The sequence below is a fragment of the Barbus barbus genome (genome assembly GCF_936440315.1).
Source record: "Barbus barbus genome assembly, chromosome: 32".
NCBI lineage: Eukaryota > Metazoa > Chordata > Actinopteri > Cypriniformes > Cyprinidae > Barbus > Barbus barbus.
The window spans coordinates 14832231-14855858 of record NC_136760.1 but is presented as its reverse complement, the minus strand read 5'-3'; the positions used below and the strand labels follow the sequence as shown (position 1 = coordinate 14855858).

At 39.9% G+C, this 23628-nt stretch overlaps 1 protein-coding gene across 1 annotated transcript; it reads left to right on the top strand.

The window, feature by feature from the left end:
• The first annotated feature begins 941 nt into the window (after positions 1-941).
• LOC306852771 (rho-related BTB domain-containing protein 1-like) lies at positions 942-23203 on the top strand. Its single transcript, XM_079389839.1, has 10 exons — positions 942-1199; positions 2913-3108; positions 3344-3447; positions 7763-7948; positions 8112-9070; positions 9242-9360; positions 17599-17749; positions 18373-18461; positions 19757-19862; positions 21475-23203. The coding sequence occupies exons 2-10, from the start codon at positions 2929-2931 to the stop codon at positions 21642-21644; spliced, it is 2064 nt and encodes a 687-aa protein (XP_079245965.1). The 5' UTR covers positions 942-1199; positions 2913-2928; the 3' UTR covers positions 21645-23203.
• The last annotated feature ends 425 nt before the right edge of the window (positions 23204-23628 follow it).

The window sequence follows — 23628 nt, the reverse complement described above, 5'->3', positions numbered from 1 at the left end:
TTCAGATTACAAATTGGAAAAAATTCACTTATATGTTACGCTCCACAAGATATCACCTACTTGACAAGCGGGCATGCTTCCCATGCATTCCAGGACTGAAGCCGAATAATCCTGTTTACAGGATGTGTCCCACTCAACTTTGCCTTCATTAATTTACTGCCTCCAGCAAACCAAGGGATCAGGCTCCTAGAGGTTATAAATATATCTGCATCACACACCTCATGCAGGATTCAGAAAACATCCTCTGGGTTTATAGGCATGAGACGGGCCCTGGAGTATCTCTTGATGTGTGTCTGGCTCCGCCGCCCTGGTTTCATTCATAATTTGAGCAGTAAGCAAGTAAAACTACTAGGAAATTAGGACAGTCTGTTCTTCTACTGGATTCCAGGTCCTTGCTATTTTGATGTACACTGGGACTATGCTGTTATGAAACAGAACTAATCGGCCATTCAGGTTTTTGCTCATCCAGTATATGCAGAAGATAATATCAGAAATGAGTTGATGGTAATCTATTTATTTGGATTCAAATTAGTAGACCACAGAGATGGCAGTCATTTAGCATCTAATCAGGGTGTAAGGAAATGAAGTGTGCACATCTGACTGTGCTTGTAACATAAATACGTATACATTTCAAAATGTACAGCCTCAGTGTTATACAGAATTAGATCAGCCGGATCTTAAATGGCTGCCAGCCTCGACAGTGACTGACACTTATGCAGTCACATGTTAAGTCAAAGGAGTAATTGCATTTTAAGACACCTTCTTATTTTCAACGAACGCGTTTCGCTTTGGGTTTCACTGAAAATAAGAACTAGCTGCTGCTTTTCTTTGGCTCACAGCACATATGAGGCACCTTGTTTTCCTGAATGAAATCGTACGCGCGCGCTATTAATAGCATCGGCTCTATGACGTCACAATGGAAGCCGCATCTGACTCGCGACAGATGATGATTCTTTCAAACAGCCTCGCGATCGGGAAGGACTCTATCCCCGCATATCTATCAGTCTGTACGCTTGCATATATATAGGAATTAACTTTTTTTGCTCACAGACGGGGACGTAGTGGCGGTTAGGAGATGGTTTTGCAGCATATGCCCAGCTAGCGACGAGCGTTTGTTCTTTCATAGCATCAGCAAGCTGCAGTCACTGTATACTGAATTGACTTCTGACAACAATAAACACACACATCACAAAGACACGGTACGTATGCATGTGTCCACTGTGTCATGCTTTTTGTTTGCAGGGTGGTGTCCTTATGTAATTCATCATGCACCCTAGTAGGACAGTTGATTAACTTCTTACAAAGAGACAACGATGTGTTGTTTTTTAGATCTACATTTTGGTTTATTATGAAATTATGGAGTAATGTCAGTATTCTACATCAGTGATTAAAAAAAAACTATTGCTTTGCATGTTCATATACCTTGCTGTTTGCATTTTCAGCGCTGAAAATATTTGATCCATAATTCTGCTTCTTGTGGTAGCATCTAAATTACCTGGTTTTATTTATATTAATATTAATAAAGAATCAACCTTGTGTCAGATGAGCTAGAAATAATGTCTTGCATGCATGCATATTACATTTCTATGTATATGACTTATGCACCGTCATATCTCTGATTTAGTTCAAACTTAAATGCAACAGACACTTCAGATTATGTGCTATAAATAAAAATCATTATATTATGACATAGCCTAAATTCGTTTCTTAAAGTATGCTACATTTACCTTGTCCATTTCTACTTGATTTGATGAGTTTCCACTTTGTTTTAACTTGGATTCATCTGCAATTGGAAGTGGCTGGAAAAAAAATGGCACTCAACCTTGGCACCGCTTTGGTTTAAATCATTTAAGACAGCAATTAAGTTTCCAATTTTAGTGAATTTTGTGTGTATGCATGTGTTGCTCAGTATTTGAACTGATTCCAGCTAAGATTCATTATTTGATTACAATGACCTAGAGTTTAAATTACATTGGAAAAGACACTAAAAAATGCCAATTAGTCTGTCATTACACTGTATATAAAGAGATTTCAACATAAAAGATGAGTGGATAAGACTGTGTGTTAGTTATAGAGTGCCTAGAGTCTAGAGATGTTATGAATAGAGATGCATGAATGGATACCTCACTTCAGTGTTTAAACCATAAGTTTATATACCGATTAACATCATGTTGACACTGAATTTTTAGGTTTAGAAATGTAGGTATTAGTGTGTATTAAGATGATTTTTCAGATAATTTTTTTTTACACCTTCCATTTAAAAAAAGATCCAGCTGAAGATGTATTGAAGGTGTGAAGGTGAAAACTAGAGATGATGCTGCATTTTGCATAATGCCCTTTATTTGTGTCTCCAGTTGTTTCACTAATTGGAGTGATTAAAGGCTTTATCCGTAATTTAATATTGTATTATGTAATAAAATGTTCCCTAGGAATTAAGACGTGAAAAATTATTGTATGATTTTAATATTAAGTAATAAAATCACATGGATGACCTTTACTGTTAGTGTTATTATTCAGAGCCAGAGATGTTATTACACACACAACCATTTTGAAACACTTTTTTTACATTTTATTTTCTTTACATAAATTAATAAATAAATAAAAAATGACAAACATCTTTTTTCTTTTTCTTTTTTTTATAAAATAGTCATACACACTGCATCTGACAAGAAAGTCATATGGGTTGGGTTTTGTCCAGTTCAGCAGGAACAAGATGTTGCTATAATATAGGGCAACTATTTTAGGAATGTGAAAAGAAGAAGCCCTGTATTATATTGAGGTTTCATTGACCCACAGCAAGGTCAATGCTCTTTGCAGCTTCTGATTTAATAGATCTGAAATGAAATCCCTCCTTTGGTCAGTATGTATGTGCGCCGTTATGAATTCTCGCAAAATAATAAATTTTTTCGTAGGGTACTCAAGTTAAACATGGACTACGAAAGACCCAATGTAGAGACCATCAAGTGTGTTGTTGTTGGAGACAATGCCGTGGGGAAGACTCGCCTTATTTGTGCCCGGGCCTGCAACACTACCCTGACCCAGTACCAGCTGTTGGCCACCCATGTACCCACCGTCTGGGCCATCGACCAGTACAGAGTCTGTCAAGAGGTAAATCTTCCCTCAATTAAATTTACCTTGCCGTTATCATGGCATTGCGTCAGGCCCAAGGCTGGAGATAATGAGTGCATGATACCCAGATTTGTTTCCTTCAGGATTCATTTAAATTTCAGCCGACAGGGAAACAGATTACAGAAAAAGATCAAATACACCTTCTTTGGAGCCTTCTTTGCTCCGGGGCAGAGGTGCTGCTGTAAAAGCCGAATAATGCTATGACTCCTCACAGGTCTTAGAACGTTCCAGAGACGTTGTGGATGATGTAAGCGTGTCCCTCCGGCTATGGGACACCTTTGGAGACCATCACAAAGACAGACGCTTCGCCTACGGGAGGTATGAACAGATTCTGTTTGATTTGCAATTTCTTTGTAATAGTGGTGCAAGCTTAAAACAATAGTTTCCCCAAAAATGAAAATTTGGTTATTAATTCACCCTCATCATTTGAAACCCATAGGAGTTTCTTCCAGGGAACTCGAAATGAAAAGTGTAAAGCAGAATGTTCAAGCTGCTCTTTTCCATATAATGGAAGTAAATGATGACCAGAGGTGACTAAGCTAAAAAGGCAAAATGTCATACAATACAATTAAATCGCTCAGAAAATCAATATCAAATATATTGTTTTTAAACTTTATGCATCTTGGTCCATGTATGTCCTTGTATAGTCCATGTACATTGCGTTTATTCATTTTTTATTTAAAACTGAAAGCATAAAATTGTGAAAATGTCCTTTTTGATATAAAAGAAGATTGATTGATTTTCATTTTTACATTCAAGGGTAGAAAATGGATAAATAACTTGAATATTTAATTTCAGTTCATTTTCCAAATGTGGGCCGGCATAAAATGTCCCTTTTCACTGACAGCACAACCAAAGATAATTTCGTACCAACATCAGTTCTTTTTCAGTTCTGTGCAACAGAATAACGGTCACCAAATATTCAATAATAATATATTGAAAATCCAAGCTGTTTTATACATTTTCAAGTCAAATCCTTGTATTTTTTTTTATTAATTAATGAAAAATGTAGCGTTTTCAAATTTTTCTGCTTTCAGTATTTAAAAAAAACACACCATTGAACACAAAGTACACAGACCCTTCTTGCGTGTCACATGACCAATCACAACTTACTAATTTTAATATGTGCATTTGCAAAGCTAGTGTATGACTTCAGAAGACTTAAAGCACATAAGTTATATTGATTTTTATGATACTTTTGTTGGTCACCATTCACTTTCATTGTATAGAAAAGAAGGGTGTGAACATTATTCTAAACGTCTTCTTTTGTGCTCCTCAAAAAATAAATGTATTTAATTACATTTTTTGGGTAAACTATGCCTTTAATTCCTTTTCAAATGAAATGAATTGCATTATATTCCTTTATTTATTATGGCAATCAATGTGATTCAGATTAAACTACGATGTTGAAAATATCATAAATATAAGGGTATGCATGAGAAAATTTCACAGTGCTCTCTGGAAAATATCTTAACAAATTACCAGAGAAAATCTTAATTGCTTCTTCAGTTCACAAATGCCACCACTTTACTGAACAGAAAGACAGGAAGCATCCTGCCATCAGATGCTTTCATCATTTGCTCTGACATCAGACACTGAGCTATTTGCAACTGAATGCGGGCCGAACAGGACAGCTGAACACTGTTATGTTAACTCATGGCCATTTTGTGTCAAGCACTTGGTTAATGAGGTCTTTCTTTGCGTTCATCACATGCTCACTGCTTTTATGTTTTCTTTTCTGACATTTTCAGTGCAGGATAAACAAAACATTCTCATTTTGGTATGAGTTTGTACTGGCGGCAACATAATTAATCTCAATTATGTTATGTTCACAGATGTATTTACAAGAAATTTAGAATGCATAGCATGAAGCATTCATGTTTGTATTGTTGCTACTTCGTTCAAGGTCAATTACTGGACAGTTTTACCGAAAGAGTTTGCTTGGTGTTATCAGTCATGCATAATATGCCAAACCCAATTCACTTTTTTAATTTAACTTTTTTTTTTGTAATTTTTAGAAATAGATGGTAGAAACATCTTGATTTATAATGTTAAAAACCTAGGCTGTCTCAATCTACTCCCTACTTCACTAGTAGCGCACTAGTGTCCTAGTCTAGTGAATTAAATTCATTAAAATGCACTGAAACGTTTACTCCCTAAAAATTCCCAGAATCCATAAAAAAGAGCATCAGCTGATGATTATATTTACTTAATGTGGCCAGAAATGATATCAGAAGAATATTGCTCATGGCTTGTTATACAGCAATATTTTTTGTCATGTCAAAGGTAATTTAGGAACAGCAGTGTTCCAATGCTTAATGGATTGTTAGCACCCAAATTCATGCTCATGGTTCACACTAGCTAGGGAGGGGAATGTGACACACTCCAAAAATCCCTGTTAGAAGAAATTATATTCCTGCAGTGTCCTTTTGGAGTTGTTTAACAGATGGTGTTTAACAGCATAAGAATGACCTAATTCTTCCCTCTGACAGTCTGAAAGGAGATTTTAGAAACCTAAAGAAGGGTTGTCTGCATATTTACCCTATGTGAAAGAATATTTTGTGATTTAGCGCTAGACCAGTCCCAATCCAGATGCACTAGACTATTTCAATCAGATACACCTGACTTGTCGGGAAAGCATGCCTTGCTCCTTGACTTTGGGCCAGTCTTGTTCAATAGAATTATATTTTTATTCCTCCCTGCTTTATTGCATCCTAAAAATAAAACCAGTGCACTGAGGTCTGAAGTCATAAAGCGTAGCTCAGACTCAAAGAATGACCTCTAAATGTTCGCTAGGCATTTTACTCAGGGCTTTGATGTGTGACAGGTGCACTCTATTGCCTTTAGAAGTAATCTGTAATTTTATAGGAATGAGATTCCAAGGTACTGCGCCTCTCTAAACCTGTACTTACCAAATAGAAGCGTAAGAAGTGTGTGTTCTGCTTTATGAGCATAGGCTTAGAGTGTCTCATCCAGAGTTTAGAGTCAAATAGCCAAACCAAATATACAACAACTCTGCTTGACGTGTCCTAACAAACACCCCTGATTAAGAAGCTATTCCTAATCCTGGCTTGTTTTGGACAGTAGAACGCATATTTTTACACTTGAAGCAGTCTGCACTCCTGCCCACTAATAGAAACACAATAGCAACATCTCTATCACTTAAACATACTCGCATATCTCCCAGCCCTTGCTGAGAGTGACTGGTTCATTTAGTGATGAACGAGAAGAAACAGCTCTGCAAAACAGAAGTCATAAATCTGGGTGATTAGCTGACATTGTTGACATTGAGAAAATACAACCTTCACTGCAATCAGTCTATGTGAGTTTACCTAATGGAGACAAATACTTTTTTGGATGTAGCAATTTTACAAATGACTCCTTCTGATAGTGTGTTTTGTTTAATTGCTAATTAATGACACATTGAGTGTTCTACTCCCTGGATTGATGTAAGGTTAATAAAGATGATTGCTGTTTATATGCTGATTTGCTCTCATTTATTCAGGTTAGGGGAGGTATTGTTGAGTTATTGAGAGGGCAATTGCAACCACGCTGACTCGCCAAGAGATTCTGAAGCCCAAATAAATGCTACACGTTTTACCAGAAGTGCATTGATTCTGGCTTAACATCAAACAGGCTTTTCTCTAGAGCTCTATAGGGTGATCTGCCAAGAGCCCCAGTTTGACCAGAGATGTTTAGTTTTCAGCAACATCACTGAGGACAGGATAGGCTTTAGCCTAGCAATTATTGGGACTATGCAGTGCCATATCAAAGCATATCTTTAACTTTAAAAGCTGTTTGATATCAAACTCTGGTTTACTGTCCCTTTGGACTTATATTGTCATTATAGACTCTGGCTGTAATGTTGTTCTCCTTCAGATGGATTTCCCTGAACTGTTGTTGACTACAAAGGCAATTATTATGTAGCATTGTTCTGTGCCTCTTTTTGTTTTTAGGGCTCCTATGATCTTTATGCAAGCCCGTGAAACATAAGAGAGACACTGTAAGTCCTCAAGCCTGCTAACATCTCCATAATTCTCTGCATTGCCAACTGTGTGGTGTGGTAGCTGAGACCTTTGCTTGCCCAGTCAGCAAGAAATGCACGATTCCTTTTTTGGATGATGTCAAATGGGTGATCGTACATTATTCACTTATTCGTGTGGTGACAGGTGTTGCCCCCCTCCCCAGGATAGACTTTGTACTAATCTTGCTACAGGAAGGTATGCCAGCAGTGCGCCAGAATGTCTGCATGTCATCCTTTTTGTGCTTTTGTTTCGTCTGTTTTGTTGATCATGTTTGTTCTAGTCCTCACAGAGGCAGCCAAACAAAAAAGCATTGCCGAAGGAGTTTGTGGTCTCCGGCATCAGACTTGTGTAAACTAAAGGCAATGTTTTTGCGTGCTGTCAACGGGTCAATGTCAGGCTGGCATTGAGATTGCAGGTTTTGCATGTCCACCAAACATTGAAGGACTGTGGGTTTGCTACGGATACTGCTTGGCACCTGTCACAATCGACACTCTTGGCCTAAAATCCTGTTAGCATGCGTGTTACGTGGTGTCTTACCCTGTGTTGTTAAACAGATTAGTTTGCATTGGACAGTTACTCTATTTACTTCTCAACTTTTACTTTCGAAGGTCTGACGTCGTGGTTCTCTGCTTTTCCATCGCCAACCCCAACTCCCTACACCATGTTAAAACCATGTGGTACCTCGAGATCAAGCACTTCTGTCCTCGCACACCTGTCATCTTGGTCGGTTGCCAGCTGGACTTGCGCTACGCTGACCTGGAGGCAGTCAATCGAGCTAGGCGACCATTATCAAGGTACTAGCAACTAAAGCCCCTGTTCTTCTGAATCCAATAAGTTGGAACTTGGATATTCCTTGACAATTCCCATGCAACAACTTCTCAGGAATTCACATATGCTTTTGCCAGGAGCGCTGCCATATTACCGCAAGATCTGATTGTATTTATTTGTCTCTCACAGGCCCATTAAACCTGGAGATATTTTGCCTCCAGAGAGTGGAAGGGAGGTCGCCAAAGAGCTTGGCATCCCATACTATGAGACAAGTGTTTTCGATCAGTTTGGCATCAAGGACATCTTTGATAATGCCATCCGAGCAGCCCTCATTTCTAGACGCCACCTACAATTTTGGAAGTCCCACCTGAGGAAGGTCCAAAAGCCACTGTTGCAGGCACCATTTTTTCCACCCAAAGCTCCTCCACCACTTATTAAGATCCCTGAGTGCCCAGCCAAAAACCGGGATGGCCCGAAGCAGCTTCTTGAGAGCCCCCTGTGTGCTGATGTAATGTTCATCATTCAGGAACACGTCCACTTGTTTGCCCACAGGATCTACCTGTCTACCTCATCCTCCAAATTCTTCGACCTCTTTCATATGGACTTCTCAGATGAGTCCCAGTGCTTGGTGGTAACTGAGCGTCACGGGCGGGATCAACTTATGCGCACACTAAGCCTGGACACGGAAGAGGACGTGACCGTCCTCCCCAATCTTTCACCTTGCTCGCTCAGGGCATCCAAGAGTGACGGAACCCTCAAGATGATGAGTTTCAGTGGGGTGCACCGGCGCACCAAACTGTCTCTGGCCTCATGGAGCAAGGCCTTCCACAGCATCCACAAGGAGAACGTGATCAATCCGGTCACAGGTGCACCAGCTCTTATGACTGTCGTCAAGATGGATCATTCCATCCACCACGGACCATTCAGTGCTGTCTTACGCTTCCTCTACACTGGTGAGCTGGATGAGAATGAGAAGGACCTGATGAAGATCGCCCAGATCGCAGAGATCCTAGAAGTGTTTGATCTTAGGATGATGGTGGAGAACATCATGAACAATGAGGGCTTCATGAATCAAGAGATCACAAAAGCGTTCCATGTGAGAAAGGCCAACCGAATCAAAGAGTGTCTCGCCAAGAATAACTTCACAGGTATTGAGGAACCAAGATGTGTTTATTTTATCTTTGAATGAGTAAGAAACACAGTCTCTTTAAAATAAGTTTTAATTATTTGCTGCAACAGCATCCTGAAATATGCTTATTCTAGTTGAAAGATATCTTTGTAAAATGCCGTTTCTCATCAGTTTTGGACTCTCTTTGCAGATGTGGTGTTCAGGTTGGATGATGGCACCATTAACGCCCACAAACCACTACTGATCTCTAGCTGTGACTGGATGGCTGCCTTATTTGGGGGCTCTTTCATGGAGAGTGCAAATGACGAGGTGAGTGTGAAAACAATGTTTAATAAGCTCCAGTTAGGGCGCTGACAAGCCTACAGAACATCTTTATTTCGTCCTAAGCATTAACGAGTCTGCCAGTTCTCAAGCAGATGGTACAAGGTCACACCACTCAGACATTTACATGCACTTACATACTCAAATAGATGCGCCCTGACATATTTTACAGACACTGGCTTGCCAACAAATTGCACCAAATTCTTGAATAACTAAAATATAGTCTCATCCTGGTGTCTCTTATGTGACGTTTTGAAAATCTATTTCTGCAGTGATGAATAATGTGTCAGTTCTCACAACCTTTTTGAAGTGCATGGTGTTTGTCTTACAAGATATTTTATTCACAATATAGCAGGGTTATTACATTTTTGAAATGTAATTTTTGTGTCATTCATTTGTATTTTGTTTTTCATTGATTTTTTATCAATGGTTTAGCTGTAGTAATTGTTCATTCGGGACTTTATTTGGGAATTTGGGAAACTGAATTTTTATTTTGTTTCAGTATTAGATTTAGTTTTCACAAGTTATTTTTCCTACTGTATATTGAGATTTATGGAATTTTTAATCTATACTTTAGTGCACATTTATTTATTTTTGAAATATACAATTTTTACAATATTTAAAAAAATATTTTTGTCATTTTTGTCATACATTTTTATTAATGTATAAATGATAAACTTATAGTACAGTTAGCCTCATATTTTTCCATTTATAGCCATTTACATGCATAATTGATGAGCTAAGTTGCAGAATCTATACAGATACTTCCTGCTGTTTGAAGCAAACATTATGATTTTTGCTCATTCCACAGCTGCCACATGCACACTTAATCCTGTTTCCACTGTCCAAATAGATGCTTTCATCTGTGGCACTGTTCATTAATTTCCTCCTTAACAGGTGGAATAAAGCAGACCGAGTTTCATCCCTAAGGAGGAAAAGCAGACGTCATTCAGAGACAGTGATCTGTTTTCCTCTACGGTTAATCTTTGCACAAGTGACTCAATACATGATGGCCATTTTTGTTTTTTGTTTTCTTTTTGCCTTAGTGCTCTGACATTTCATGCAAGTGTAACAATTGGGACAGATATATTTTAGACATCGTCCTACTTTTAGTTCTTGCTGAAATCCGTGAGAGCGTGCCTCTTTTTCTTTGCACTCTCTTTTGGAGTGGTTAGACTACCCCGGCAAAACACAGCAATCTACCGTGCTTGTGTCACAGAACGGCCAGGCTCTCCCGTCAGCCAATTACCACGATCCACTTCACCTGAGTTCTGATCACGCGCACCTGCACCCCATCACCATCATCACCCAGAACCACATAAAAGCACTCACCTCCATTCACCCAGTGTCCGATCTCGTTATTGCAACGTGGACTCTTCCCCGACAATCTCCAGCCATTGAGTATTACCTCTGCATTCCTTACCTGTTGAAACTTACTTCCTGTTCTCTTCCTCGTTGTCTTCCCCGTCTCCAGACCGTCCTGTGTGTCCTTGGATAACTCCGCTCTCCTGTGTTCCACATCACCGCCTCGGCCAGCACCTGAAGACACGAAAAGACACTTTAGAAGCATGAATCATCACCTGCAAGACATCTCAAGTTCACGACTCACCTCACCATTCACAGTTCCCACTCATCCTGTAAAAATAAACATCTCCTCTTTTGCACCTACCTCCGTGTTGAGAAGTTACTGTTACAGAAGATCGGACCAGCATCGGATACAGGATGAGTGCCACTGACCCCTTTCAGGAACTAGTCGACACCCTCAAGAGAATCCTCACCAGTCCTTCTTCACCTTCAGCAGCGGCACCCACATCCACTCCTGTCAACACCATCACCAGCTCTTCTTCACCGGTAATGTACGCCAGTCCCATGGCCCGACCAGCGCCCTACTCAGGTGATCCGGAGGAGTGCAATGGCTTTCTTTTGCAATGCTCGCTCACCATTGACTTACATCCACAGATGTTCACCACTAATCAAGCCAAAATTGCATTTGTTGTAACTTCACTCACGGGTCCCGCACTTAAGTGGGCAGAGACTATCTTGAATCAAGCCGGTCCCGCTACCCAATCCTTCACCCTATTTCTGGCCCATTTCCGTGAAGTGTTCAGTAGTTCTCCGGGGGATTCTTCAGTGGGCGAACAACTGTATCAGCTGCGGCAGGGCTCAATGACCATCCACCAATATTCCCTTAAATTCTGCACCCTCGCGGCCGCGAGCGGTTGGAATGAGCCCTCACTACTGACTGCTTTTCGCCAAGGGCTGAACCCCCGGTTAAAATTACATCTAGCGGCCTATGATGACACCTATGGGCTCGAAAAATTCATCCAGTTAGCGATCCGCTGCTCGAATCGGATGCGAGCTTGCCAACCAGATCCAGCGACCATCACTGCCATTGCCACTCCTCCCAGCCACCAGCCAGCGGCCAGAGACCCTCCAGAAACCATGCAAACTGATATGCATCGTCTAGAGCCTGCAGAGAGACAGCGACAAATAATGAATGGTTTGTGTCTGTATTGTGGTGGTAACGGTCATATGATCCTGGCATGTCCCCTTCGTCCTCCACGGCTGATGGTGAGTGGAATTCGGCCTTATATTCCCAAAATGAACCCCTTAACCACTCATGCCCAACTGATCACGGATACCACTGCTCTGACAGTTACCGTACTCCTCGACTCCAGCTCCGCGGGGAACTTAATTTCCGGGAATCTCTGCAAACAGCTCCACCTCTCGACCATCGCCACAGAAACCACTTACCAGATCCAAACCATAACAGGTACACCCCTTACTCGTCGTTTGGTTAAATTCTGTGTTGAACCCTTACAGCTCCGAATAGGCCAACTTCATCACGAATCGATCCATTTGCTGATTCTGGAGGGCTCCACAGTGGACGTCATCTTGGGCCGTCCCTGGCTGGTGAACCATGATCCCACACTGTCTTGCAAGTCAGGAGACGTCCTGAAGTGGGGTAACAATTGCTTCCCTCGGTGCTTCCCCAATCTACCTCGTCCTGTACACTGAGTCCCTACACCCATACCACTCCAAGCCACCTCCACCGAAAGTCTCATTGAGAAGCAATCAGTAGACATCCCCTCAGATTATACCTCCTTCAGCGACGTCTTTTGCCCCAAAAGGGCTTCCCAACTTCCACCTCATCGGCCATGGGACTGTGCCATAGACCTTGTTCCGGGTGAGCCAGTACCACGGGGTAAAATATACCCCCTTTCTCTACCTGAACAGAAGGCCATGGAGGAGTACATCGAGGAGGCACTCAAACAAGAGTATATTGTACCATCTACCTCCCCTGCTGCTTCCAGCTTCTTCTTCGTGGCCAAAAAGGACGGAGGCTTGCGACCCTACATAGACTACCGTAAACTCAACGAAATCACCATCAAATTCAGGTATCCCCTTCCTCTTGTCCCGGGAGCTCTGGAACAACTCCGCGGTGCCACCATATTCAACAAATTGGACCTCCGCAGCGCATATAACCTCATTCGCATCCGAGAAGGAGACGAATGGAAGACAGCCTTCGTGACACCCACTGGCCACTACGAATACCGGGTGATGCCCTGTGGGCTCGTCAACGCCCCCTCTGTCTTCCAGGGGTTTATGCATGAGGTGCTCCGGGAGTATCTGCATCGATTCATGGTCGTTTATATCGACGATATTTTAATATACTCCCGGAGCTTGGCCGAACACCGCCACCACGTTGCGGAGGTCCTCAGCCAGCTTCGGAAATACCAACTGTATCTCAAGGCAGAAAAATGCATCTTCCATCAATCCTCTGTTAATTTCCTCGGTTACGTAATCCATAGTGGTGGCATTCGCATGGACAAGAGGAAGGTGGAAGCGATCACATCCTGGCCACTACCCACATCCATCAAAGAACTCCAACGCTTCCTAGGCTTTTCAAATTTCTACCGCCGTTTAATCTCCAACTACAGCTCCATTACCAGCCCACTTACCGATTTACTCAAGGGAGGAACCAAGTCTCTGTCCTGGAACACCTGTGCCACGAAGGCGTTCAACCAGCTGAAAGAAGCTTTTACTACTGCACCTCTCCTCGTCCATCCGAACCCCGAGTTACCCTTCGTAGTCGAGGTAGATGCCTCCACCACGGGAGTAGGTGCGGTCCTTTCGCAGCAGCAGGGGACGCCTCCCAAGCTCCATCCATGTGCCTTCTTTTCTCGGAAGCTCAGCCCGGCGGAGAGAAATTACGACATCGGCAACCGAGAACTACTCGCTATCAAGCTCGCTCTGGAAGAGTGGAGACACTGGTTGGAGGGGGCAGCGCATCCCTTTATAGTTCTCACGGATCATAAAAACCTCGAATACCTTCGTGATGCTAAGCGGCTAAACCCTCGTCAGGCTCGATGGGCCTTATTTTTCACTAGATTCCAGTTCAAGATCTCCTATCGTCCTGGTCCTAGAAATGTCAAGGCGGATGCTCTATCCCGCATTCATACCTCCGTGGAGCATCACGAGGACCCAGAGGGAATTCTACCAGCAGAACTTATTGCAAGCCCCATTCAGTGGACCTCTCCACCAGTTGTCTCCGACACTCCACCTGCCAATCCGCCGGGCTGTCCTCCAAACCGTCAGTACGTTCCCAGGATCCAACGCACACCACTCATCTACTCCACGCACACTTCTCTCAGTACTGGCCACCCAGGGGCCAACGCCACTCTCTCGCTGCTCAAGTAGAGCTTCTGGTGGCCCAACATGGCCAGGGATGTGAGAAGGTTCGTTCAGGGCTGCCCAGATTGTGCCATTTCCAAGAGTTCCCGTCATCTTCCTACCGGTAAACTTCTCCCACTACCCATACCCAATCGCCCTTGGTCACACCTAGGAGTAGACTTCATCACTGATCTACCTCCCTCAGACAACAACACTTGCATTCTCGTGATAGTGGACCGCTTCTCCAAGTTCTGTCAGCTCCTTCCTCTGCCTGGTTTACCTACTGCACTCCAAACAGCTGAGTTACTTTTTAATCATGTCTTCAGATATTACGGTCTCCCAGAGGACATAGTATCGGATAGAGGACCCCAATTCATCTCCCGGGTTTGGAAAGCCTTCTTCTCCCTCCTAGGTGTGACCATAAGTTTAACTTCCGGCTATCATCCCCAGTCCAATGGGCAGACTGAACGCAAAATCCAGGAAATAGGGCGATTCCTGAGAACCTTCTGCCACAACTGCCAGAACTCTTGGAACCAGTTCCTAGGCTGGGCCGAGTACGCCCAAAATTCCCTTCGCCAGGGCTCCACTGGACTCACTCCCTTCCAGTGCGTACTCGGTTTCCAGCCGCCCCTGTTCCCCTGGTCTGGGGAACCCTCGGACGTACCCGCAGTCGACCACTGGTTCCGAGAGAGCGAGGGAGGCTGGGACGCAGCACACCATCAGCTGCAGCAGGCAGTGCGCAGACAACGGATAACAGCGGATGCCCGCCGTTCCGCCACGCCCACTTACCATCCCGGGCAGAAGGTATGGATATCCACACGGGACATCAGGCTGCGCCTGCCTTGCCGGAAACTCAGTCCCAGATTCGTTGGCCCCTTCGCCATTCTGGAACAGGTTAACCCGGTCACATACAAGCTTCAACTGCCTGCACAGTATAAGATCCATCCCACATTGCATGTCTCGTTATTGAAACCATTTTTCCCTTCTGTGTCCCCAGAGCCTGGCCCGGTCGAGGAGCCCCCTCTCCCGCTCATCTTGGACGAAGGTGCCGTCTATAGGGTCCGGGAGATCTTGACTTCTCGGCGCCGTGGTGGTAGACTGGAATACCTAGTCGACTGAAAAGGCTACTGTCCCGAGGAACGCTCCTGGGTCTCCACGGAGGATGTCCTAGACCCAGCACTGCTGGACGAATTCCATACCAACCATCCTGACCGCCCAGCCCCATGAAACCGAGGCAGACCACCACGACGCCGAGGTCGGCCCTCAGGAGCGGGCCGTGGAGAGGGGGGTACTGTCACAGAACGGCCAGGCTCTCCCGTCAGCCAATTACCACGATCCACTTCACCAGAGTTCTAATCACCCGCACCTGCACCTCATCAGCGAACAATCACCAAACACTTAAAAGCACTCTCCTCAACCACAACAGTGTCCGATCTTGTTGTAAACTACAAGGACCGACGCCCTCAAGACTCAAAGCTGAGTATACTACCTGACGATACTTACCTGTTGAAACTTCTCTTGTTCTGCTCCTCTTCATCTTCCTCACTCGCAGATCCTGACGCTCGACGACGGACACTGTTGTGGTTACCACTCACTGGACACGCATCAAGGTACACTGAGCACTCCCCTGCACGCTGGAGGTTCCCGCTGTCATCATCCCTGTCAAGAAGACATTAACTGAGTTTATCCCTGCTCACGGATCTCCTGTATCCCCATTGACTTCTACTCACCTCAAGAAAACGAACCCCTCAGTTCTTCTGATTCAAGACTCACTATTAAACACTTTTGTTATTTCACTAACCTGCTGTGTCTGACGAGTTCATTACATCACCATCATCACCCAGAACCACATAAAAGCACTCACCTCCATTCACCCAGCGTCCAATCTCGTTATTGCAACGTGGACTCTTCCCCGACAATCTCCAGCCGTTGAGTATTACCTCTGCATTCCTTACCTGTTGAAACTTACCTCCTGTTCTCTTCCTCGTTGTCTTCCCCATCTCCAGACCGTCCTGTGTGTCCTTGGATAACCCCGCTCTCCTGTGTTCCACATCACCGCCTCGGCCAGCACCTGAAGACACGAAAAGACACTTTAGAAGCACGAATCATCACCTGCAAGACATCTCAAGTTCACGACTCACCTCACCATTCACAGTTCCCACTCATCCTGTAAAAATAAACATCTCCTCTTTTGCACCTACCTCCGTGTTGAGAAGTTACTGTTACAGCTTGCCCTTGAAGAGTATTATGTAATGAGTTACGTAGCAGCATCTATCTGTGTGTGCTGCCCAAATGTGCTTAGTAATGCTGGACTGCTGGTGAGCTGGCCATCAGTTTTCATAGAGATTAAAGACCAAATAGTCTCATCTCTAGAGGTCACCTGACAAGAGTCTGATAAATACACAATATATATAATGGCTGAATTAAAATATGTAATGATTATTAATTTGAGTTTTACACTTCTTTAATAATCACCTATAAATCCTATGAAAGTCAACATGTAATCATCCGTGCATGTTATTGCAAAAAAAGAACTTCCTAAAAAATAAATTCAGTAAATATCTAAAAAAAGAAAATGTAATAATAACATTATATACAATATTTGTAAAAACTAAAAGTTCAGAATAATTGATTTTTATAAAGGATTTTGAAAGAAGTCATCAAGTTCACCAAGATTAAAAATACAGTAAAAAAACAGTTATATATAGTGAAATATCAATATAATTGAAAATTATTTTCTATTTAAATATATTTAAAAATTTGATTTATTGTGATAAGTTGAATTTTCAACAGCCATTACTCCATTTCAATATGCTGATTTGGTGCTCAATTATTAATAATGGTTCTCATTATTATCAATGCTGTCAGTCTTTGCAAAAAAAAAAACAGTCTTTGCTGCATAATATTTATGTGGAAACCATGATATTTTTTTCAGGATTCTTTTATGAATACAAAGTTCAGTGAACAGCATTTATTTGAAATACAATTATTGTTTAAAGACTTTAATCTCGAGGTGGTTTAATTTTTATTATTGCTTGGCCCTAATCCTCTTCCGTACTTAAGAGGCTTTAAAAATATATAATTATTAATAATAAAATAAAAAACTTTTAACTTTTGACCAAACTTTTGACCGATAATGGTAATAAAACTGGTTTTATTGAGGTCAAACTGTTATGTACAGTAGTCTGACTAAATCAACCTGACAAATTGGTTTATAGTGAGTAAAAACAAATCTTTGGGCTAACATCTGCAGGTTACAACAGGTTTTTTTGTGCAACTTATAACTCGCTCTGCTTCTTAACTGACTTTCCTTATTGATAGATCCCCCAGTCCTCTTATTTTTCAACCTCTCCAACAACCTGTCATATAGAGGTGCCCATGAAATCAATCCCTGAAGGACAAAGTCAAGTCTTGTTCTACATTTTATCCCACCGATTTCCATTTCAGAAGTAAATGGCTTGTAAACGTGATTTCACTCTGACTTAGCATCAGATGAAATTGACAAAATTGATTGTTTGAAGAATAATGAGGTATGTACATGTGTGTTGCCAGGTCTCATTCCCCAACACCAGCAGAGTATGTATGCAGGCAGTGCTGGAATATCTCTACACCAATCAGCTGTCGCCCATAGCAGACCTGGACCCAATGGAGCTAATCACCCTGGCCAACAGACTGTGCCTTCCACGGCTCATCGCCCTGACAGGTGAGCACTCTGCCACACGCTCTGAATAACACACAAACCAACACACATCCGTTCCTCAAGCACAGGGCAGAGCTGCTCGGCCACCTCGGATCTAAAGCAAACAGGCCTTTTAGTCCTTTCATTTTGTGTTGCTTAGCAACGAGTGATGTCAAGGTGCCAAATAAAAGAGAACGTCTCAGCGGAGCTTTGTGTGGCACACACTACAATCTGTTCAGCGGACGTCATCTAATGACGTGGTGGTGACAGGCTGAAATTTATCTGTGACTCCAGATGCAGCCATTTACCTCAGGTTTTGCGTAGCCTGTGCCATCCCGGAGGAAAAAAAACATTTTTTTTTTTTTTGTGCATCAGTTTATTTACAGTCTGCAAGAGTAGGAAAGCATCACAAAACTTTATTCAGTGTAAATAACTTGAATGTGTTTTAAAGTTTGATGTAAATAAAACTAGAAAATACCATTTCAGTCTTTCTACTTGAAAATGTCATGTGTTCAGTGTTTCTTACTCTTTCTATGTAATTATTTGTGAAATTTACTAGCAATTTCCAAGTACAAAATGGTTTCTACATCATTTTTTTCAGCTCATCTAAATGTGCCTTCTGTTTAACAGATGTTTTTTCTCCTCAGAGCAATTCGCTGTGAGCGAGTTAGTAAAAGCATCTAAAGATGGACAGGATATCGATGGAGAGGTACTCACCTATCTAGAGCTTACTCAGGTAAATGTTTCGTTATTAAAGTGGATAATTGATTGTGGATAAACATGTTAGCTAAATGTGTAAATGTAAATAGTAGTGCTAATATTGTAATGTCAACATTAGTGCTATTTAATGATGTGGTGAGTGGCGATTAATCGCTCCTAATGTTAAAACTTGTAATCGTAAATACACAAATTAAATTACATTATGATTCATGATTATGCTGTATTGTGTTTGATGTTATAATATTTTCTATATTTATGTTATTTGTTGCTGCCCTCTTGGCCAGGTCATGCCTGAAAAGGAGATTTTTCCTTTTTAATTTGAATCAGCATAAAGGAAATCTGTTTTAATACTATTTGTTTAATGGCATCTTTTTGCTGAGTACTGAGTAATGTCCAATATCAATAACTCTAAATGTTTTTTTTCAACTCTGATGATAAAAGTAGTAATTATAGTTTTTTATTTGGGATTGTTACCTGAGAAACCTGTTTTGCAGGACGAGGGCCATGTAACTAGCATAATATTTTCATACTAAAAACATTAGCGTAGCCTCATGAAATAAAAATAGATATTGCTATAATTGTGCTAATTCTTCTTAAAATGTTCATCATTTCATATTAATTAAATAAATAATCTCCAGATTTTTCTGTGTGTGTGTGTGTGTGTGTGTGTGTGTGCGTGCGTTTATGTGTTATTTTCCCTAGCCCTAGTAAATATATATATATTTATTTTTTATTTAGTCATTTAGCATATATATATATATATATATATATATATATATATATATATATATATAAACATACACTTAAAGAAGTGACTGGCAACAATATAGTTGCAAATAGAGTACTGTAAACAAACAGAACCAGGCTCAATGATTTAAACTGTAATTTAACAGCATTCAAAAACACAGGATGTTTCCAGTAAACATCTAGTGTCTCTGCATGACTTTTCAGATGAATAATGCAGCAGATATTAAACAGCAGCAATACCACTATCTGTAAATACCTGGCATTCTGTATGACTGTAATTAGAATATGCAATTTATCTGATGCCTTCATACAAAGCTACTTACTTGAAGCAACCGTGAGTGTTACAAGTCACTATATGTTGATGCTATTTTATCTTCCTTTGAGCCTACTGTACGACAACCTTCAAAGATTTGACAGTAGCTGTGAGAATTCATAGTGTCATACAATATATCAGTTCAGAAAACAAGATGGCAGCCTTTGTTTACAGTGATCATATTCCAATATTTAGACTAAATACATACAAACGTTAACGTCTTGTTTTTTATTCTCTTGTTTTGATGACAGTTCCATAATGCTAATCAACTCGCTGCCTGGTGTTTACACTACATCTGCACCCATTACAACAGGATATGTGCCAATTACCGCAAAGAGATCAAGTCAAAAACAGCAGGTAAGAGCATTTTTATGAGATTTAATTATGAGACAGATGGAACTGCATGATTTAAAGCATCTGCAGTAACATTTAACTTTGTTTCATTACATAGAAGTAGCTATGATGAGCACATATGAGTCTTTTCAAGAGCTAGTAAACCCGAAAATTAAATCCACCAAATCCATTTGCTGTTAGTTATTAATTTGAATAAATAAATAAAAAAACAAATACAAGTTTATATATATATATATATATATATATATATATATATATATATATATAAAAAAATATATATATATATATATATATATATATACATACTTACACACACACACACACACACACACATGTTGGTTTTTGTGGTTTATGGAGACTCTCCATAGGCGTAATGGTTTTTATACTGAACAAACTGTGTGTGCTATTGCCCTACACCAACCCTACACCTAAACTTAGCCCTCACAGGAGACTTTGTGCATTTTTAGATTTTCAAAAAAACACCATTTAGTATGTTTTTTAAGCCTTTTGAATTACGGGGACATAGGCAGTGTCCTCATAAACCACCTTCATATTGTAATACCTCTGTCATACCCATGTCATTTTACAAATTTGTGTCCTCATAAACCACATAAACATGCACACATACACACATACTATATTGTGATTAAAATATAACATATAACATCTTTAAAAAAGAAAAAAATAATACAAAAAGGTTCCATATAAGCTAAAAAAAATAACCAACCATTTAAAACTAACCATTGATTAATCTTAGTAAATGTTAATTTCAACATTTATTAATACATTACTAAAATCAAAAGTTGAATAATTAATTAAATAATTAATAAAAGTTGTATTAAATAATGGTAATATTGCTTAATGGTAATATTAACATGAATTGACATTAAATAGTTGTATTTTAATTAACTAACATTAACAAAGCTTAATACATAATGTTAGTTAATGCAGTAACCACCGTTAACGAATGGAACCTTATTGGTTATTAGTTGCCAAAAATAAATAAATTTGAACTATTATTAAAGTGAAAGCAGAAAATTTTCTTCTTTTTTTTTGCTAAATTCTCACGCTGCTCTTTTATTAACATTTTTAATTAAATTTAGATTTTCACTTTAATTCTAAAGCTTTCACTTTAATTTTAGTTCATTTTATTTTGTTGTAATTTTGAGTAGTTTTTCTAAACGTCTATTTAATATTTATATTTTAATTTTAATATAGTTTATGTATTAAAAATAACATTTTATATTATATTTTAATACAGTTTTCATTATTAAGATTTTTTTATTAATTTGTTTATTTAGTTATGTTAGTACATCAAGTCAAATGAATGAGAAATGATGTCTTAGCAACTAGCTGAAATAAAATAATTTCAAGTTATTGTTTTTTATTTTACTTAAGTAATGGTTATTTCATGTATCAATTTTTTATGATTTGGGTTTTATATTAAATTAACCGTGCTTTGATGTTATTCTACCTTTTGTAAATGAGTAAAAATCACATACTTTTTTAATTTTAGGCGAACTGTTCTTTTAAGAGGACACATTTTGTTTCATAGGCTCTATTGTATATCACTCACCCTTGATATCATTCTGGCCTTGTGTTGTAATGTGAGCAGAAAACCAGGAATATTTTGAGAAGCACCGCTGGCCTCCGGTCTGGTATCTGAAAGAGGAAGATCACTATCAGCGGGTGAAGAAGGAGAGAGAGAAGGAGGATGTGGTGCTGAATAAACATCACTCACGATGGCGCTGGTGTTTCTGGAGCACGTCCCCTGCTGTTGCTTGAGTCCGTACCCTCTTGTTTTATTTTTAAAGCTCTTATTTTCCTTTTTTTTCTATTCTGCTAAGATGAAACAGGCCACTCTAAATGAGCATTTTGTTTGAAGCACAATGTCCAATCAATGCTGGCCATCGAATCTATGGAGGTGACGTAGGCCTGTTCCTTATGGTGTAATATTTCTTTTAATAATCAAGCTGCTGTGTTGGACTTGGTTGTGATCTGACTGTGTTAGATGCATAAGAATCTTAAAACACTAAGAGGATTAGGGAGTGTTTTTCTTGTCTTTCCTTTTCACTTAGGTGCTATACTGTATATTTGCATTAACGCATTTTAAACTGTTCGATGAAATCATCTAAGTGGAAAATGCTCATTATGCCACTAATTCTGAGCACATGCATTGATTTGTAAAATTTGCATCGTACAATTCTGCATTCAGGCAAATTTCGGGTAATGTTGTAAGCCTGTTTATTGGACAACTTGTGACCAAAAAACACTTGAGAGAGCACTTGAGGTTTGGGCTTACTGTTGATTGTAATATAATGGATGCAGTTTGATCATTGTGATTATAAGAGCTTACAGGATTCAGCCCTATGTATGGACATCAGGGACAGGGACGCAGTAGATGGGTCGTTCTTCTTATGCAGTACATTTGAACTTTCTCAAAAATGCACGATTGCATTTCTATAAAAGGATATGCTAGACTTTGTGAAATATGTTTCGGTAAAACTCAGGCACTTGAAATATATGAATTATAACTTCGTGATTTACACAACATCAAAAATTTGGAAATAGGTTTCAGAATGATATGGAACCTTTAACAGGTCATGAGACAGGAGCAAAATGCATATTTCGAAGCTTTACGTTTGCTCACAAAATGTTTGCGTTTCCCCTCACAAAAAAAAAAGTTTTGGGGTCCCCTTTACATTTGTTTGCTCAAGCCCCAAAACGAATTCCATCATACACTGAAAAACTTTTACTTTGAAACTTTTACTTTTCTTTTAGAAATTGCTAGTAAATTTTACAAACAGTTACAAGAAAATCGCAACACTATCTCACGACCAATTCGTACATATTTTACGAGGTGGCTAATTCGTACGAATTCGTACAACCTCACTTGTACGATTTAGTAAGATTTGTCTAAACCCCAGTGACGGGTAGGTTTAGGGGCAGGGTTAGGTGTAGGTCATTTGTACAAATTCATACGAATTGGCAACTCGTAAAATACGTACGATTTAGCAAAAAACTTATGAATTTGTACGAGTTAGGTCGTACGAATTCTTACAAATTAGCCACCTTGTAAAATATGTACGAACTGCCGTGAGATCGGGGTGAAAAATCGGCAAGTAATTTTAATTGAACTTAATTAAATGTGAAATTTAGAAGTAGGAAGACTATTTTCTTGTAAAACTTAATCCAATAATCTTTGTTTCAATTACAATTTAAAAAAAATATTTTTGTAATGTTATGGTTTCTTTTAATAGTGTCTTTAAAAATATTTTAGCTAATATTAAATATGAGGACAACTTCATATGCATACTGCATAATAGGAATGATCCAGCTCTGTCCATATGAAAAAAATAAATAAAATAAAAATTCAGGACCAGATAAACAAAATCACCTCCAACTACCAGTTACACATTATTTTTCTAGAGTCTCTTCCATGTGTTGTAGCATAAAGTTAGCCTTTACTGACAGATTACACATTCACTTATAATTAGAAGGGCTTAGAAACACGGCTTAGTTCAGGGCTAACCTCAACTAACAAAAAATAAATAATAATAATAATAATGTAGCCACTACTCACATCATATAATACATGGATTCCACCATTGTTGTGCTAGAAGTTACATATGTACTGTAGTGGATTGTAACTTTATTTACACATCAAAGATTGTCATAGTTGTGAAAGCTGAAACGATTTCCTCAGCTGTGTCCTATAATGAATAATTAATGTATGTAAATGTTTCATGGTAGGATTTTACAGGTAAAG

Excerpts from the sequence above, each read along its gene's own strand:
- LOC306852771 (XM_079389839.1), top strand. The coding sequence starts at position 2,929 with ATGGACTACGAAAGACCCAATGTAGAGACCATCAAGTGTGTTGTTGTT. Across the intron at positions 7,949-8,111 it reads GCTAGGCGACCATTATCAAG|GCCCATTAAACCTGGAGATA; the intron begins GTACTAGCAACT and ends TGTCTCTCACAG. Across the intron at positions 9,361-17,598 it reads TGGAGAGTGCAAATGACGAG|GTCTCATTCCCCAACACCAG; the intron begins GTGAGTGTGAAA and ends GTGTGTTGCCAG.